This window comes from Cinclus cinclus, chromosome 3 (genome assembly GCF_963662255.1).
Source record: "Cinclus cinclus chromosome 3, bCinCin1.1, whole genome shotgun sequence".
NCBI lineage: Eukaryota > Metazoa > Chordata > Aves > Passeriformes > Cinclidae > Cinclus > Cinclus cinclus.
The window spans coordinates 88,329,076-88,350,010 of NC_085048.1; the positions used below are offsets into that span (position 1 = coordinate 88,329,076).

The 20,935-nt window shown below is 36.1% G+C and overlaps 1 protein-coding gene across 2 annotated transcripts in view; it reads right to left on the minus strand.

The window, feature by feature from the left end:
• MTA3 (metastasis associated 1 family member 3) overlaps positions 1 to 20,935 on the minus strand; it is a 129,539-nt gene that overhangs the window by 90,644 nt on the left and 17,960 nt on the right. For both annotated transcript variants that reach the window (XM_062489258.1, XM_062489257.1), the window contains exons 4-6: positions 16,149 to 16,275; positions 3,287 to 3,350; positions 2,129 to 2,246 (exon numbers count right to left, since the gene is read on the minus strand). In XM_062489258.1, coding sequence (XP_062345242.1) covers positions 2,129 to 2,246; positions 3,287 to 3,350; positions 16,149 to 16,275 — 309 coding nt within the window. The remainder of the gene's footprint in view (positions 1 to 2,128; positions 2,247 to 3,286; positions 3,351 to 16,148; positions 16,276 to 20,935) is intronic.

Sequence of the window (20,935 nt, forward strand, 5' to 3'; positions counted from 1 at the left end):
TTCTAACATTACAGGCTGAAAAATGTACATAAAGACAAAAAGATCTTCACAGAATTCCATAGTTTCCAAATATAACTTTTCTAATCTATTAATTTTAAACATTGTTTAGATATGTTTTCATGAAAGAAAGGGCTTGACAGTGAATGGAATAACTTTCAGGCTGTCAGCTTACATAAAGACACAACAGAAACAGCTGAATCATTTTTGTTTTTCCTTGGAGGTCAGAGGGCTATGGAAACATTTAGAAAAAAATCAGTCCAAACTACCATAATTCAGATATTTTTATCCTCCCACAACTAAATTCTTTTTTTTTCCACCAGCCACTTGAAATAAGTGCAGATTAATCCAACTGAACAGCTCAAGTTCTTCATGTACCAACAGATCCTTGGTTTGTGGGCAGCTTCGTGCTTCTCAGCTCTGATGGATTATTTCCTACTAAAGGCAGCAAGAAGAGTGCAACACATTGCATTTTGGGGGTTAGTGGGGTGTGAGAAAAAGAAGACAGTAACACACAGTGAACTCCTATCTTCATGATGCACGAGAGAGATTATCTACTCATTTTAACTAAACCAAGGATGTAACTCAAAGCATTAAGCTCCAGAAGAACTTGCTAACTTTAAATGAATATGGCTTTTAACTTTGGGAAAAAAATCAAATAAATAAAATTTGGACAGGAAAAAAATTCCTTTATATGTAATATTCACTATTTCATAATTAGCCTCTGTCTTCAGTAATTTAAGTAGAAAGAATTCAGTAGGAAAAGACTTCCTGCCTGGCAGACAACCCTAGCTTATCCTAAAACCCCTACAGTTCAGCCAGGTACTTGGGAATCAGATCAGTACTTCCCAGTTGCCTCTCACACACATTGAGACAGCCGTTTTCACATTAGCCCTCTGGCAAGCTTTCCCTCCAGAGCTTATGAACATCTACAGGACTATTTTTTCCCTATGGCAGGTACATTTTACAGCAAGAATAGCAGTGGGTCATAATCTATTCATAAACCTGTTCGGAAACACATCTGTATACTTTATAAACAAAGGTGAAGTGACTTCCTGTAGTCCATTTCTGGCTATTAAAAGAAAAGTCTGAATAATAATGCAGGTGATCTATAAAATAGTGTTCATTGTAAAATAATCTGCCACTTGCCAGAAATCAAATTATTCTTATTTTATACCATTATGAAATAAGTTTTGTAAAAATTAGAAATTATGGGGGTGTATGCAAAAGAAAAAGTATAGCAGCAAAAAAAAAAAAAAACAGTAGATCATGATGAATAGAAAACACAACCTTTAAGGTCACAAATATATATATTTGGGGCAGTCAGAACTCCTTGGACTTACTGCAAGTGGTGTTCTTCTCACACAATCCTTTCTTTTTAAAGAATAAATACCATGACTCTTGAAAATAGCAACTACATCTAGATACTACCACAGAAACTTTTTTCTTTTTTAAAAATTTAATTAGCATACACAACTGTACACATAACAAGACACAGTTACTTATGCTTCTTAAATATGATTCAAACATTAAATAAATATTTTACTTGAAATTTTGTTTAAAAGAATAGTTCTATGTAGCGAAAGACTAAGGCATAGGTAGTTGCACTAGGTTATAAATAAATAAAATAAAATTTTTAGAATATCCATATTTTAAAGCTATGCCAAGGCTAGAAGTAATTGTTTCAATCCTGCTACAAAACAGACAAGATGCTTTAAAGACAATATTTTGAAATAAGAAGACACAAAGATCTGAATTCTCTATGCACTGTTTGCGTTAAAAGGGAAAGAAGAAATATCTTTTTCACTTGTTTTACTACAGTGTTATTATTTTACAAATGAGTTGGTCCTTAACATCTTCTCTCAATGCAGCCTATACTAAATAACTAATCAGACCATATCATTAAATAGACAAACATCAAATGCCTATGCACAGACTGGAAATGAGACATGTTCAGCAGCTATTCAAGTATCCTTTCTTTTCCCAGAATATCTACCGGTGTTCATAAATTTTCTCGGTTCTACCTTCTTACTTTGCCTCTGTGTATTAGCTTAGTTCAGAAAGTCAGCATGAGCCATAATGCAATATCAGGACTTTTACTTTTTTCACTAATCAAAGATCAAGTATTTACCTTCCACAAGCATGTCTGGCACATCTGCTTGATATCTAGGGCCCACTCTGATTTCTCCCTTGTCTGCTAAAAGCGTTTTCAGTGATGGATCATACACCAGTGAATAAAAAAAAGCATCCTAAAAAATAAGACATATTTGCAACAGCATAATAGTTTTGTAAAATTAGGTTTGCAAATTTGTAACACCTTCCATTTGAAAATCTGCATACTTTACAGAACACAGATTTGGTACATAAATCCTTATTTTACATAATACAGGTGTTTCATGAGTGCTTTTAAAAGGCTAATTAAGACTTCCTCATTGTTAGGACATACTTCAGAACAGAGCAATAATTAAGATTTGTACATAAAAATATATCAATGTATTTGAAGAGAATTAATGTTAACTGCTTTCTGAATTTAACATGTTTGCACTCATAAGTATCTCTACCATACTGACTTTCCATTAGAAATGAATCCCAAAATAATTATAAAAAAATTATAAATAAAAATAATAAAACACGGTCGGTGTCCACCCTTCTCAGGCACTAAAACAAGATTGGCAAATGTGGTATAGTCACATAAGTATAGGCCATGTCCTGCTATCAAAAATATTTTTACTGATTATCAGTGGTTTGGTATAGAAATTTAAAAATAAAGACATGTTAATTTCAGTTAGAAAACACTGCCTTCCTGATGCTCTATCAAGACATTTCACAGAAATATAGGTTTATTTTAAAGGCATCTTTTGCAATCTTTCAAATTCTTGGGGAATTTTCTTCCTCTCTGGTAAACCATCCTAAGTATCTTCCAGAGGAAGGTGAGGAGATACTTTCCATACAATAAAAGAGAAAAAAAGGAAAAAAATATGGAGAAAAAAAATAAGCACCATATGAATTCTCCCTTCAATATCCACTACTGGAAAACATCTCTATTTTCATCTGTAAGATGCCATAAATTAATTATTTTCTAAATACAAACAGATTCATAATAACCCATCATTTAAGTATGTAAATTACATTTTTATCCAACAATACTGTTTAAATCCATTTTTGAACAACAGAATTTTTCTAGCCTATCATACTAGATATGATTTTCAAAGTATTGTTTGCCCATTTGTTAAAAATACAGAAAGAATAAACTTATCTCAATGTTTACTTAAACAGAAATCACAGTTACCTCTTTCTCCAGGTATGACAGCACCGATTCTGTCTCATTCAGGAGTGCAACACTGCATTTTCCCCTACACAAATGATAAGCAAGAACAGTTACCTTGTAAAAAGTTCAAATTTCAAACAGAGTTACTTTCAAGAAAACAATCTAAATATACTTTCAACTTCTACACTAAAAGGATAAAAACATTAAAATATATAAAAATAACATTGCCATACTTTAATAACATCAAAATTAACATAAAAGCAACAAAACAAATGGCTGCACTGATCCAAGCATTCAAATGCATTGGAATTCCACCAAACTGGGAAATAATTCCAGTAACAGAGAAGCAGAAAAAGAGGTACAATGGCAAACACTAAATACACACACAATTAATAAAAAGGCCTGGATCAAAGAAACATCACCTCCAAGTGACTTATCTCCAGTAAGTTCAGTGTATAATTTGAAAACAAATACCCCAAACTAGAAAGAATATAAGGCTTTACTTTTAAAGCTGTAAAAACAAAGCACTTTTCTCTTCTGAATGACCTTCCCATGTGTAACACAAGTAGTCAATGCAATGGGACTCTGACCTCACCACCCTCTCCCCCCTTCTCATCACCATCTCCCCCAGCATTGCCTTGCCTCAAATTCCTCCGTCTCCAGCTTCTCTGCAAAGAACTTGCAGAATTATTTTTAACAAATGGTATTTTAAAGAAACACTCATGGATGTGGATGAAAAATGTTGTGTGCTGAATCACCTTGCTAGCAACTCGCATTTTTATAATTTACAACTGAACTACCATTTTTTATATATATATATATATATATATATATGCGTGTGCATATATACGTATATGAAGATATATTTATTACACCTTACGTAGCACCTTGAATTTCATGGACCAAAGTTTTATTCAGTTTAATTGGTATTTGCCAGGAGGTTCCTGCGGCCTTATACATCCAGCTACTGCAACTATGAACACCCATCTCCCATCTTTCCTCATGGAACAGACCAGAATACAAATAGAGAAAGAGCAATTGTTTGAAGAGATTTTCTTCATTTTGAGATAACACCAAAATGGGTATTGTAAAAACCTGTCATTCTGTCAGGGAGTGCTGACTAAGCTGGACCAGAGGTATTAGATGCCAATTGCTAATGGCTCATCATTAAGTGAACATACCCAGCTAATGCCTTATTCATTGCCACTGCACATCCTGGGAAAGGGGGGTAAGCCACACATTACTGTCCTGAACTTCTCTTCATTGTCATACCTGTCAGGAGAACCACAACACCACAGAAAAATGGTGGGAAGAGGGGGAAGAAAAGTCTGACCACAATACACAACAGTGGAGGAAAATCCTCCTGCGGCAGAGAAGTAGGAAACCTTCTAGATACCCCATCACATCTTTCTTTGAAGGTTTTCTTGAAGCTTTTGGCCTTGATAATTACAGAGCATTCACTTCTAAAAATTAATTGCGCTGCAGCATGAAGTCAGTTTTCCAACTTTATTTTAACATTTTATTGGGTTTTTTTAGCGTAAAACGCTAACCAAGAGTTTACCTTTCCAGTCTGCTTCTATTCCATGCAGCTTGAGTATGCACTCGCTCTCTCCACTACAGCCTGCCCTTATTTAACTCCAATTACAACAGTGCAACATTCATTGCTCCACTACCATGATGACTGCAAAACTATTTTATTGACCAACCTCATCTTTTATTGCTGGTCCGCTAAAAAATTCATCTTATTTCATTAAGATACACGATTAATCCCTGCAGCACATCTTCTAAGCGAGTGAATTTCTATTTGATGCTACAGTTTTTGGTAGGTACAGAACTTTAACATCTAACAGCTGGAGTCACACAGAGGTAACATTTTGTATGCATGTATGACCTCTCATATGCATGGACTTGTGTCTCAGTGAAGACAGTACTAGACTTACAGCAGACACTAAATAGTAAAACAGGTAAATCACAGAAGTATTTCTACTTTTCATTCTCTATACTACAGTTACCCATTTCTATAATCTAGAAACCTGCAATATTTAATATAAGCGATTTAGAATCTTTACCAAATTCATAAAAGCTTACTGTTCATGTAACTCGTCCCCTCTTTCTTTCCCATCAGAGGAAAAGCTTCTCTGTCTAGTTACAAATGCTCTGCTGGGTTGAACCAAGCATCTAGTTCATTGTATTGTGTCCAGCAATCGTGGCTGCTAAGGAGATAACTTAAGTGAATATTGATTTGCAGTAATATAACCCTTCATATTCTCCAACCACCACTGCACTTTTCACCCTTTCTTCAATACTAATAATCAAATGCCCTGGAGAAAAAGTTAATGTCATTTAAACCACATTACAACGTGACTTGGGACTTAGCTCTTTAAGGGATGTATCTGAAAACCCATAGCTTCTCTGAATTTAAAAATAATATTTTTCTCCTTACAGTGTTCTGGAGCTTTATTCTTTAATGTTTTTAAATTATTTCAGATAATTGGGACAGATCAAGCTATATCAAATAAATAATCAATATAACAGCATAAAACCTGACTGTTCCAAATAAGACAGAGAAAAGAAAGGGGGAGCTAGCTACCTACAAAAATCAATGAAAGTGAGTGTATGCTGCATTTAGCAGATTATAAAATCAGCTACACATCAAAATAAAATGATACTCCCTTCTTTCAGAAATCCAACTATCTTTACATTTTGAGTATTATTTAGATTAGTGGCACACAATGCCACAGGTTCATTGTTCTGCTGGAATCTCCTGCCTGAAACGCGTCACTAAACTGAACTCAGGTAAAAATCACAAAGAATCGCCCAGTTTTAAATAAATTACATATATAAATAAATAGTTTCCTACTACTTTTCCACATATGAAACCTTCCTCTTATGAAACTCTGATTTAAGCTGTATTCCTCCAACAAGCAGCATTCTTGACTTAGCTGGTATTATCAAGGTGAATTATTAGTTAACAGCATCAGAAGGTCTCAATGTTAAGAAAACATGTCTGAAAGGTCTGATTTTGACCATTTTCTTAAATTAAAAATATTCAGATTTTTTTTTTTTACTTCCTACAGAATTAGGCAAAATTTATCTTGTAGGAATGTTGAGCGAAAGTTTCAGCAACCTCAGCAATGCACAAATAACACCAAACAGAAAAGTAAGTTAACTTTTATGTCTTCATTACAACTTAATTTTGATGAGATTAAGTTGCCCCTTCAGAATCCTTTCTGCTCTTAGATGTACTTCATATTTAAACTGGCCACAAATAGAGTTGTTCTACTGAGCTGACAACAATGCCAACAAAACTTATGTCATTAACTCAGCCAGCAACAAAAAGTAATTTAGAGGTCTTGCAGTAAAAGGAGACAATAAAACTTGCCTATACATATATGCTCCTGGTATTGCCAGTTTCTATAATACAGACCACTTAGGATTCAATTTCTTCTCCTGTCCTAGTAAGCAGAACCACATCTCAAAAGGACTGAAAGTCCTTTTCACATGCTACACCTTTTTTCACTCTCATTTGTTAGAAGATTTTGTGGGCTTGTAAATTTTTTTGTATGTTCCAGGTGACTTCATCTGTGAGTTGACAATTCCTGATCATTTACACCCATCAGCTAAGGGATGCCTGACAAGCTATTTTTCCACACCTACAGGCTACTTCCATACCTCAGGGAAACCTTTCTGCTACAATACAGAAATGAGACTCACATTGTCTCCAGGAAAAAAAGAAAAACAAAAAAAACCACCAAACCTAAAGTGCCTTAATGATTTTGTAGGAAAGGATTTCTTCAACAGCCCTAGCAGAAACCCAGGACCATACAGTCCCAAAAACAAAACTCTAACCATCTACAGCCAAAACCTCAAAGGACAGAGACACTAATGAAGATTAAAAGGAAATTGTAAGAAATACTAGTTATCATGGTAGATAGAAGTCTCATTGTGGGGAACATAAGGATTTGTTCCCCCTCTCCCCCACAGTCATTTTATGGAACTATTTTTCCTGGGATGGGTGGGAGGCAGTTTACTATGGAACAAAGAAAAGGAGAATTAAATTCTAAGAAATAAATGACAGCTTTGTGAGGCACTCATAGGTCAGACTGTCTTGGACAATTCAATATGGAACTCATGAAAATCAATACCCTACATGAGATGTCTGTTACCATGCCAGTCCTGAAGGAGAGATTTCACAGAGAGGATGCTGAGGTAATACCTAAGAGATCTTGAAAACTAAAGAGATAAAAATGTGCCATGTTTCAGTGAGACCAAACAGAGGAATGAAAAACATGTGGGAACTTACTTCAGACCAGAATGTGACAACAATCAGTATTTAGATGAGAGAAGGACAAGACTGCCCTTACTAATCTGTTAAAATTAAGGCAAAAGATGATAATAACCATCTCAAGAATTTAAGTGGCATGAAAAACTGTTGTACCAAGGTTATTATACCAGACAATGTTATGAAAAAATTTCAATACAGTCTGGTTAAACAACCTAGAGCAAAACACCAAATTGCCCAGAAGATAGACTGAAATGCCTTCTTGTTTGCACTGTCTAGGTAATTGTTCTTTAATGAGCTTTTTCTTAAAGTAATCAAAAATATAGATTAAAATCTTTATCAGATATTTTACAAGCTGATGCAAACACTTATACTTTAAAACTGTCAAAATTAATCAAAATCAACAGCATCTGCCTCATCTTTTACAGTGCCTATTCATTTCAGCCCTAACTTTTAAACCAGTGGAAGCCTCTACAATTCCCGTTCTGCTGTTCTGACAGGTTATTTCTTCATGTTTTCACCAGATGAGTAAGACAGCCCATGAGACACAATTTTTTTAAAAAAGAAATATTTCTTGGAACAGGAGGTATGCAAAAAAAAAAAAAATTATAGAAAGAAATTATAAGAAACAAAATATCTGCTGCCTGTTAACCAGCATGAATGATAGGAGTGGAAAAGGCAACCTCATGGGTTTAGTACCAGGCCAACAGAATCTCCTATTGGAATGCAGATGTAGCCTGGGTGACAATGATGCAGTGCAAGAACTCTCAGAACTAATTGCTCTGGGTTCCCATCAAGTCAATGAAAGTTTACATGCATTGCTAATTCAGATAGAAGCTGAATAAAGAAAAAAATACATGCAGGCATAACCCCAGATACTTGGAAATAACAATTATTAATTGCCCTCCTGAAAACAACAGAATTATGTTGGATAATTTTGTACAGATATATACCAATTGTATCTTGATGATCTGCATCAAGAAACGTTAGTGTCTCAACAGACATATGGAACACAGAAGCATGAGTCACTAGCTAGACAGTCTGAGAATAAAATAACAGGAAAGAATATTAGGAAATATTATCCTTGTGAGAAAAATCTGATTTGATTTTAACATATGCAGTTATTTCAATGACAATCAGAGATTAAACACGAAGGTGCACAATGAACAGGGGTAGAAAGGAGCAGGTGCAGGAGTTAACTCCACAGTTATCTTTGTACATCAGCATAAAGTTAAAAAATGGGGGGAAAAGGTGCAGATATTGAATAAAGGAGGAGAGCTACCTGAAAAAGCAACACTTTTTTTCCTGAACTGTCTTAAATGAGAAAGTGTTTTGAAGAATTCCTATGAAGCATCCACTTTGAGGCAAGTCTTCATGCCTTACAAGCAGCCTACACCACAATGATGATCACCAAACCACAGAGGGGGAACTGTGGAGTCCAAAGAGCTTCTACTAATTATAGGAAAATGATTCCCCAGTCACAGCAAGCCAATACTAAGAGTACTAGTGTATTTTACTTTGAAGCAGTTTAAGGGGCACAGAATGATGCTGACAGACAACATACCAATGTCTTTATAGAAAATTTCAAGTTCTCAAGACTGCAAAGAGACTAGCTAGGGAGCAAGCTGTTGCATAACACTAAACACACACAAAAAAATAAAAACATTATCATAGTGATTGAAACCTGTAATGGATTCCTAACTAGGATTTGACTATTGAAATATTCAATCAATATCTAGAAAAAATTGTATTGATTCATAATTAATGGACTCAACTTTGTCTCTGTTAATTTACAGAGCCATCTCAAACATGAGTAAGAAAACACAAACAACAAACAAAAAATATTTGATAGGTACCTACTGCTGGAATCTGTGCCACTGACAAAATAATACCAATCTTGTAAAGAGTACAAGATTGTGTATCTGTGACCAAAAGATAAATCGGTAAACTTGGTATTATCTGATGAACACATGCTTGATCAAATAAAATTAAAAACAGAGTGCACAGCAAACTGATTTATGCATATCTAAATGAACTAGCAAATGCCTGGCATCTAAACATGTGCATAGATCATACGGATGGCCCAGGATTTTGATACTGCATGTGGCTTTTAGTCAAAAAATTCAGAGTTTTAATTTTAATTAGAGCTGGAGTGCTAATTTTGTGCACTACAAATTGGTAAGATTTAGAGTCTCTTAAAGTAAATGTGCCCAATTGACATGGATTTTAAAGTAATTAAAAGGTAAATATTTTCTCATTGTGGCCACAGTAAAACTATGCATTTTGATATCTCAAAACAAGCATAACTGTAGATGTACTTTCTGTAAACTGGAAACTACATTGTTGAATTCGAGTCATTGATATTTTTTCTCTAGGGATTAATTCATGCTAAAAAGTAAAAGAATTGTTGCCTTTTAGCACAGCAGCAGTAGTGCACACAAACTGAACAAAACCACAGAAGGCTGGTTAGGAATGATTTCCCATAAAATCATGAAACCTTTTAGGTTGGAGAACACCTTTAAGATTATCAAGTCCATTACAAGCTGCCCAACTCAGAAGCAGCACACATCACTCCATGCAACTAAAAGTAAAAGTTTTGTGCCCTATGAAAGGCTCCTACCTCGTAATTATGTCACCACAGGGAAATATGCACTGGTTTTCAGATATTTAAAAGACAGTTTTACACTGATAAATACATTTTCTTACACTCTTACTAGTACTGGCTATTCATCATATGAAAACACGATTCTGTCCTGAACCATATTTTCATTTTAATTCAAGTAAGAATAATCTGAATTCTATTGCAAAAGAAAACAAAGAAAAAAAAAGAAGAAAATGGTCAGACATGCTTCAAAAGTCCCTTTGCTCCAAATAAACTAAGTCCAGAAGGGAAGAATACCTTGCTTAACAATTTCAATTATTAGGTAAGTACATGCCTATGTAAAACAAATTCACTCCTTATACAGTCTGATTTATGCCAGAAAATAATCAGGCTTATAAAGTTAATAGTAAGCTTTTAAAAAGCTAAAAATTGTACATATACTCACAAATACTGCATGCAGAAACTTCTAGTTTGCCTGTAAGGCCAAAGCTAGAAATCCCGAGGTAACACCACTAAATTCTAAAGTGCCCTGTCTTGAAAAGTAACACTATAAAATGACCTGCCTTATGTGTCTTGAGCTTCAAACCATTTGAGTGAAGGAATCCCACAATCAGAAAAAAAAACTATTTCTCTACACCTTAGTTTTATCACACAGCTTTCTATTTTGCTGTTTTTTCTTCTTCATGATCTCATCAGGATTCACTAACATTGATACTTCAAACAACTGAGTCATTTATAACACATCTAAAGAGCACCACACAGTTACAGTTTGTAAGTATGACATGTTCTCATAAACTGCACTTTCTTAAGCTACTTTTTCTGCTACATCTACTAAGTGGTACCAATCAAAGTTTCTTTAGTCTACACAAGAGTAAGGGTACCATTTAACAATCAAAAAAACCCCAACCACCAAAGTAACAAAAAACCACCAAACAAACAATTAAAACTAACAAAACATCAAACTGAAAAAAAAAAAAATTAACACTGTGTTCTGCATTCTTTTAATGATCAGAATAATGTCAAGAGGGAAACCAAGATCCTTACAGACTGGTAATTTAGAAGTTTAAGTACATTCTTTTTGTACATTTATATGTAAAAATATGCAGAGGGTACAAATTTCTTAATAAAAATTGAAGAACTCTTCTCATTATCTGTTTGGATGATCTTTAATGTCACATATGCATAGGCATTCTGCAAAAACACTCACATTCTCCCCAGTCATATTAATAAGCTTTTAATAAAACTATCTTATGCAATCACAATTTTTAAGAGGCTCATGAAGCTTTTCTGTGTTGGAACAGAAGTAATAAACCATAAGACCATCTTATGATAGTTTTGAGGGTTCTTTTCTTGGTTTTGTCTTTTGTTTGTCAGCTTTTAAAATAAAGGATATGTTTAAGAATATTTCAGAATCAATGCTCAGAAAGTTTTTCTTTCATAGGTGCATAGAAAACTCGAATTTGCTGTTTATTCCAAGAAATAAATAGAATCCTCTAAAAACCATAAGAAACACTTAGTTTATCCAATTGCAGATTGAATAAACACTCCCCATTAAAGATTAAGGTGCAAATTTACTACAGTTATTTGAACAAACCCCATCATGACACCCAACAAGCATCAACATAATGCACAGATATCCTAGACATGAAAAATTAAATGCAAGAAAAAGAAGATTATTTTCTTTTTTTTTTCCTCTGAAGGGGGTGGAGGTTTTAGTTGCAGTATAAAGCAGCCCAAAAAATTCACACCTGCTTTTAATATGACACATGATAATGCCTGGTTTATGTATGCTTTACAAACACTTAAAATATCATCATCATCTTACATAAAAACCCCACAACCCCAAGACTGGAACGCCAAATAAGCAAACAAGAAATAAGCAAACAAGCAAATATACTTAAATGGTAAGATGAACCTTGATGTATGAATAAATTCTTCTACACAATTTATAATAAATATTTAACTTTAGAGAATTATGAACAAACGAACTTAGATGCTAATACATCTTTTACAACAATTTAAACATGTTTAATACCTATTAACTCTTGAGAGCTCAAGAATGAAAAATACATTCAAAGCCCAAATCACAAGTCAGATAACCCAATGCATCTCCAACACGATAACCATTTGCAGATTTTTGTACCCACTCTTACCCATGTGCTAAGTTTTATGGTGAATTTTGCAACACTGTCAGATAATTTCAGCTTTCTTAAAACTTTGATCATTCTTCCCCCCCCGTAACTTTTCATACCTTTCCAAAATGCTGTATTTGATAATGCTCAAACCTCTGAAACCCCAAGTACACAGCACTAGCTCAACTCAGCCCCTCAGGCTTGCACCACCTGCAGTGATCCTGGGCATTCACTGAGTGACATTAAGGATGGAGAGCAGCCCATGGAGCCCAGCCAGCAGGACAACTGCGGCAAGGACACGCGGAACTACAGAGCCTGGCAAAACTGCAGCATGCAGGGATTAGGAAGGAAGGAGATAATCCACTGGAGAAGTGTTACAGACTGCACACATCTGAGCAGACAGGGGAGGCAATAATTTCACTTGTAGCTTGACAAGTAGGCAGGAAGGTAAGCAGCCCTGTCTTTGATCCCCAGATTGATTCATGAGCTAGTGCCCTGCCACACACCATGACTCCAGAGCAAGCTAGGCAATTCCACCTTCTGAAACACATTCCACTGCAAGAACTCTGTCCACAATGCACAATTGCCACATTTAATTACTACACTACCCACTTCTAATTGTTTTCTATATCTGGCTCTTTGGGATATTTTTATGCCAAAACTTATGCTACTCCCTAAAGCTACTGAAATGGCATAGAGACATCTAATTTAAAGGAGAGACAAGATGAAGTCTAAAAAATCCCACTATTTCTAACAAAACAAATCACATATAAAAATAGTTACATATAATGTACATATAACAAAATAAAAATATCAGAATGAGGGATGAAACTGTATTTCACTAATACAAGAGCAAACAAATTACATCAGAATTATTCAAAACCCAGAGCTGCAGACCAAAAAGCTCCAGAATTAGACATGGACATTAAAGAAATCCATCCCACTAAAATAACTGCAAGGTAAGTCAACTATGAAGTAACAGGTGTATAAATGAGATAGCGCCGTATTTGGCATTGTGAACGAGAACAGAAATAACCTCAGTGATAGGGTTTTTATGGAGGGGAAGAGTAATTTCCTCTTTTTACTTATTAGTAAAAACTAAATAAGAACATATTCAGTAAAATTCTTTTACTCCTTCAATTACAACAAAAAAGGCAATTGGTCTCAGATACTTTTCTAGGCTGAAGATGTCAGGAAAAGTTCAAGATGTGTAGCCATCTTAAAATCGACTTGAACTCTTTTCTCTTCCTTCCTGAGGGGCAGAATTTGTGCTCTTACTCTTGAGAGAACTGATCTCCAATCTCCACCCTATACCACTGTACCATTTAATCCCGTGAATCCAGTTTTTCCTAAGGGCTAAAACTTCAGGTGCTTAAAGCAAAGGCCCACATGATGGAGCTAACCTGGTTTTTATTGCACAAATATCCCCTAGCTTTCTATATGGAGGCAGCTGGCTTGGTAGACCAGTGACAGCAGAGAATGTCATGGAACCTGACTTCAGCAAGGCCTGCGGTGTCCCAGTGTCCTGCATGCAGATTGGAAATATAGGGACTAGACAAGTAGACAATAATCTTGGAGAAAACCACCAGACTGGAAAGGCTGTGGTGAGTGATACAAAGTCCAGCTGGCAGCTAGTTACTGGGGGTATCCCCCAATTGCTGACCCTGGGAAAAACAGTTTAATACTTTTATTAACCCAAATACACTTTCAACCTAACCTACACTTTCACTATCATGCCTCCAGATGACATTAAACTGGATTTGTTCACTCTTAAGATATGACAACAAGAGGGAGAAATTCTACTGCTTTGTTCAATTAGGTAATGAAAAGATCAATAACTAAGATGGCACCAGGCTCCTTTCAGAGAAGCACAGTGGTAGGACACAAGGTAGTAGACGAAGTTTCAATGAATAAAATCCTAAATAGATGACAGGGGGGAAAAACACCAAAACAGACACCCAGAGAAGCTGTGATATCTGCATTCTTGAGTATTCTGGAATACTGATGGAAGCAAGCTAGAGGAGTGCCACCTTCTCAATATTTCTATCTTCTTTAGAGGACAAGTCAATTAATAAAAATTAAGAAAACTACTGACAATCACAGAGTGTGAAGACTAGTAAGTTAAAGAGCTAAGTAAGTAATACTTCATAGTGTATTTGTCTGCTTGTTTCTTTTTAAAACAGAGTTTCAAAACATTGTTGAAACATCAAGCTTGTTCCAGAATTTCTCTGGAAAAGGTCTTAGTAACACATGACAGCACAGTGCTACAACATTCATCTCTTCTGAAAAGTAGATGCAAGTCATCACTCTGCTTTTGCCTGCCGTGTTCTGGCCTGCACTGTGGCAGTACATGTGGCATGTACTATGAATTCACGTGTTTTTCCAAATAGTTCTTTGTGAACTATGTACTGGAGAACCTCTATTGTATTTGCTCCCTGAGCTGTGAGATGAGAAGACATTTACAAAACTTCTTCTATGCCATCTTCCCTCTGCAAGGAGAATACCTTATTTCAATATCTAAATGTCAAAGTAAGTAAAAGAAACAGCACAGGATTATTATCTCCATGCTATAGTTGGAGCAGCAGAAAATTGACAGTTAAATGACTTTCTCAAAGTCAGAACAAGTAGGTGAATAAAGCACAAGAAATTAATATAAAAATTTCCAAGTTCCAGTTTTTGTGTTATCAGCACGAGAGAGAAGCAACATCTCTTCTTTGTGGTGCCCAGTGACAGGATCCGAGGAAATGGCCTGAAGTTGTGTTAAGGAAGGTTTAGGGTGGATATCAGAAAAAGGGTTTTTACCCAGAGGGTTGTCTAGCACTGGAACAGGCCCCCCAGGGAAGCAGTCACAGAGCTCAAGAAGTGTTTGGAAAATGCTCTCAGGAACATGGTGTGATTCTTGGAGATGGTGCTGTGCAGGGCCAGGAGCTGGACTCAAGTGATGCTTGTGGGTCCCTTCCGACTCAGAATATTCTGTGATTATGTGATTTGCAAATAAGAGAAAATAAAGATGCACATACAATGTCCTTCTCCTGTTGAACAATATATACCTTCTTTTTCTGGTAGCTTCTAGACATTTATGGTCTGAAATAGCTGAGGGCAGCTGGATGTAATGAGAAAGTGAACATTCCTTTAGAATGCAATGTAAGAATGCATTGTTTCACGCTAAATTAGGGCCCCCCCGTCACTGTGCTATTTTTTTTTGTGTTTCTAGATCATCATCCCAACACAGAAAAAGTTTTCCTGACTGGTAAATAGAAGAATGACATAAGCACCTTCATCACTTACATGAAGTCAACAAACGCTTTTTGAGCTTTAGCAAGCCGCTTCCTACATTAGCATTAAAGGCAATTTAAAAGAATACTTGAAATGTTTCCGCAATATTTGGCCAAACTCAGCTATGACTTCTTCACATTTACTGAAGTTGGGGTCATTTTAATTTTACATGTATGCAGCCCTAAACTGCAGATCTGACCAATGAGTCACCACCTCCTTTCCAAACCTATCTGCTGTTTTCCAGGCCAGACAAAATGGTCAAGGTTCCTTTGGCCAGCAGAATAACTAAAAAATATTAGCTCTCCCAAATCAGTAACAGACTGACTTTCCCCCAAATTATCAACTGATGCTATCAATTGGCAAGCTAGAGCTCTGAGACTCTCATCCCTTCTAAGGCTTAAACATCAAGTAAAGAAGGAAAGTAAAGAAAGAAAAAACAACGATGCTTCCAAAGCAGTTCGTGGGACAACCTGGCCCAACTCAGCTGAGATCAATGACACCCTTTTGCAAGGACACAGTCCAGCAGATGGGCTACTGGCAGGCAATCCACCCAGCAGAACACACAGATAAATTGTATTCACTACTTCTTACCTGATATGCGTTGCTGGTAGGGACTCATATTGGCGAGAAAGGAAAAGCTCTCTGTGCTTCAACTGATGTTTCTGTTTATCAGTCAAATCAACCTCAATTGTAGTTTCAGATTCTTCTTCAACTTCTTCTGCAGAGAAGCAGAGCGTAGGTCGAAATTAACTCTGTTGCATAACATCATTGCAACCATTTCATTTGACATCCCCCCCACCCCTTAGCAACCTCCTTTAGTATTTCAAAGAAAAGATGAGTTTAACAAGACTACAGTTTATGTAACTTGACAGAATGTTAAGTATTTTGAATTATACACTTCTACTTCAACCCTTTAAAAATTTATGCTCCTCTCCTCTGTACTACGCATGATGTCTTTCACACAGTTTAAGAACAATCCTGTCAACATTACTCACTCCTTTTTCATCTTCTTTCCTCTGTTTTTTTCTCTTGGTTGCTGACCAGTTTTGGGGTTGACTTTCTCTTGCCACTATCACTACTACAAAAACTAAAAAACAGGACTCAGAATTTCTGGAGAAAAGTATGCTTTCTATGAACTGACATTTACTAAATGTAATTTCAGTCTAAGACCGCAAAAATCAGTCTAAGAAATCTGAAAAAGCCTAGCATCTTCCATTATGCAACTTTCTTAGATACTGACAACAAATTCAGTGTATTGGTGTGTTTAAATAAAATTTTAAATTGTTTCCATTTTAAGCAAGACAGGAAGAAATAAAAGCAGATACTAGAAAGAGTCACATATAGAATTGAAGGGCAATGTTCCCAATGCTTACTAACACATCACACAATGGCAGACTCTCCAAAAGAGCTATACTGGCATCTTGATGGCTGAAATCTGCCTTCCTAGTGGATTTTTGGGACATGTGGAACTTGAATCTATACTTCCTTTAGCTTCCCAAAAAGGGCAAAAAGTCTCTCTGAATAATGGATGCAAAAATACAGACCCTTTAAAAACTTCTCTAGGATTCGACAACTTTCTACCATCCATCATCTGCAAAACCAAGCGTAGTTTACAAAATATTTCTCAGAAATTCAACAAGAGAACCTCAGTATGAGATAGTATTTCATGTAGCTAGCTACAACAGAGGACCTCACCCTCTCTACTAATAATAACCATTTTTACAACCAACCTACAAACACTATTTCAAAAAGAAGCCTGCCTGCATCCTCATAGCAACCACAGTTCTCTCCATATGCAATGCTACTACTTTTTTTAACCATGCCTATGTGTAGTTCATTCCACTTCCAATAGTTCTTTTCACAAAAGTGATATAACAACATACCCTGATGTAACCAACTTCTTCAAACCCAATTCCACTCTAAGTCTATCTTGCTGTAGACAACCCCATCCCCTTTCCTGTTTTGGCATGTTTTGCAGAGAACGAGAGCAAGAAAACAAAAATGAAAACAAGGATTTCACCTATCTCATCCAACAACTCACAGACTCATCTGACATATGTACAGGTTCAAGTCAGAATATAACTCAATTGAGAATTATTTTGGCATCTATAATATGGACAATTAATAAATCTTAAATCTATGCCAAGGTGAAAAAAATTTTAATTAGGCAAGTAATTAATTTAAAAATAGAAATTCATGTTAAAAAGTTTATGTTTGTGCTGTTTTTGGCTGGGACGGAGTTAATTTTCTTCACAGTGGCTAGTATAGGGATGTGTTTTGGATTTGTGTTGGGAGCTGTGTTGATAACACAGGGATGCATTTTTTATTGCTGAGCAGAGCTTGCCCAGAGCCAAGGCCTTTTCTTCTCCTCATAATACTCCATCAACAAGGTAAGACTAGGGAGGCACAAGGAGCTGGGAGGAGACAGAACCAGGCTGACCCCAAAGACCAAAGGGATATCCACATGGCATCATGATCAGCATATAAAGCTAGTGTACAGAAGAGGGAAGTGGGGGCATTTGGAGTGATGATGTTTTTGCTTCCCAAGACACTGTTGTGTGTAACAGACCCCGGCTGTCCTGGGGATGGATGAACATCTGCCTGCCCATGGGAAGCAGCGAATTAATTCCTTGTTTTGCTTTGTTTGTTAATTCCAATTCTCCCTCCCATCCCACCTGGGGTAGTGAGCCAACAGCTGTGTGGTGTTTTGTTGCTAGTTGGGGGTTACACCACACCAAGGTTTCCAGCAATTAATTTCTACAACTGTTTATTACAGCAAGTGACTGTCACAAGCTACATTTCAAATGTCAAGTTCAAGCATTAATATTTCCTCTAGGTACTTTGGGTTGGGGGCTTTTTCCCCAAGTAATTTAGGCATCCAAACACAAGTTTGGTCAACGTTATCAAAAACATCTGACTACAGATAAGGCACAAAACACAGGGCAACATGGGCCATTTTCAAGTTGTTATAGGAAGACAGAGATAATATTCTGGAGTTTAAAATGGCTGTAGACACCTATTCTCACCTCAACATCTTCCTCAAGTAAGAATTTTATTTTAAAAATTAAGAAGAAAACCCACCACTTTTAAAGAAATTTATTTCACTAATCTTACATAAGACATGAAAATGTTGACCCAAGAGCATGAAGCTGAAACCAAATGTCTCTTAAACCCATCTCTTAAAACACTCTGAACCTAAACATGAAACAATGTAACTTTTTCTGTTGCATTTTTAGAAATAAAACAGATGTTTTACACAGGATAGTCTGACAAGCTCAATAATAACCAGAACAAACCATGGCCAGACACAGAACAGTTCCATCCACTCAACACAACTTATCATCAGGAAAATTTTACAATTTCCTGCTTCAGCATTAAAATATAGAGACAATGTTACTAGTATGATTTCATAAAACAAGTAATAATTTGTCCCAGCAATCATACAAACCTGTACCAGGAAGCTGGACAGCATAAAGAAGGGAGGAAGCTAAATTTGCCTGATGGCAACACAAAGAATTCTGCATGTGAAGAAAGTTCCAGAGAGCTGCATTTGAAGCAGGTTTTTGTGATGATCAGACCTTAATACCCATTAGAAGGAAAGTGGTAACCACCTTGCAGAACATTTAGAGATCTCTTCACACCTTTGACTTGATTTACAGCACATGTGAATTTCATTTGCCATCCAAGGAGAGACTATTTCTATCAAAAGGAGTGAAATATAAGGTCCCTACAGGAAATCAAAGTAGCATCAACCTAAGCACATTTCAGCACTCAGGAAAGGAAGAAAAGCAATAGCTCAGAGTGGGCAAATACTTTTATGCAGCAATATGATGATGACATAAGCTGACCTCATTGTTCCATGATTAGAGAGACAAAAAAATCAACTTAAAATTGTTCAGTTAATAGAATTTTGAAACTCTTAGGTACGATTCCAAAGATGAATACTTCATATATACATAAAATCATGTTTTGAAAATTACATACTCCCCTTTAGGCCTTGGACAGAATTTCAGATAATGCTGTTTTGTAGGTCTTTTCCTGGTTTTCAATAAATATTTCATTATTTAAAAGAAAACCCCGGTGAGCAAAAGCAGGCATCTCTATTGACCTTTTAAAACTTGTGGTCTATTTGTTTTATGTGGACTTCCTAATCATCAGTGGTAAATAATTACTGTGATCCTGAAAACCAGAGTGATCTGGTGATACTTTCAGGGACACCACTAACTTTTCCTTTCCCATCTGATGAAAATGAGACTTCACTGACTCAGTTAAGCAGTGAATACCAGGAAGAAACTGTAACCCTCACTCATTTTACATATGTATCACCACTTTTAAACATGATGAACGCTCTGCTTTTCCTCTTCCATTTAATTTGTGGGATTTGCTGTTAGAAAATGGTGGTGTTAGTGAGCCTGGGAAGAAGTGAAAACTGTCCATTCCACCTGAATTTTGTATACAGTATCTTTGTTTATAGTTATGTGATTAGTCAAGCTTGCTATGAGGAAGAATTGCTTGTTTCTGCAACTAAAAGGAAAATAAACTGGGAGCAAATCTCTAGAAATACAATACCCCTATTTAATAATTATTTTTAAATTACTTTTAAAAAGTCCTGAAAGACATCTAAAGATTTAAATGCTGCTCCAACAACTGTATAGCTAACCATCAGCCAGCAAAACAAGGTTAATTGCTCGGATGTACTACTCTTCCTTAACTAAATCAAAATAATCCCACATGTGCTCCCCTTTTATACTGCAACAGAGTAAGAGAGATCAGTTTAAACATTGAAAACTATCTTCAGGGAGGAGGAGTAATCTTCAGTATTAAAAGAGGAGAGACTTCTCCCCCTACTGCCACCAAAATACTGACAGCATTCTTCCAGCTAGAGTTGGACTCTGGAAATTTAATCAAAAATCATGAAAACAGAGTAATTCAGGCGGGAAGGGGTCTCAAGAGTTCCCTTGCAGAAACTATACTTCAAAACAGGCTCAGCTCTAAGGTCAGTCCTTGGTACTCAGTAACTGAAAATCTCTGAAGACAAAAGACCAAATAACCTCTCCATTACCCAGTCACAGAGAAAAGTTTCTACATGCATCTAATCTGAATCACTCCCATTTCAATTTAGTCACTCCCAGGAGTCCAACTCCATCTTCTGGTCTATAACCCCCATAGGCACTGGCAGCCCACCTCTATCCCAAATTGAGAAAGGTCAATTCCAGATGACTCTCCTAGAAGGGCAAGTGCCCATCGTGATGGTTTTTGCTGAATGTATTCCAATTTATCAGCAACTTTCCTTTATCAGGAACCTAAAACTGGATGTGATATAATTCGATGTAATGCAATGGGTGCTGAATAATCAGAGAGAATAATCTCTTGCTTTG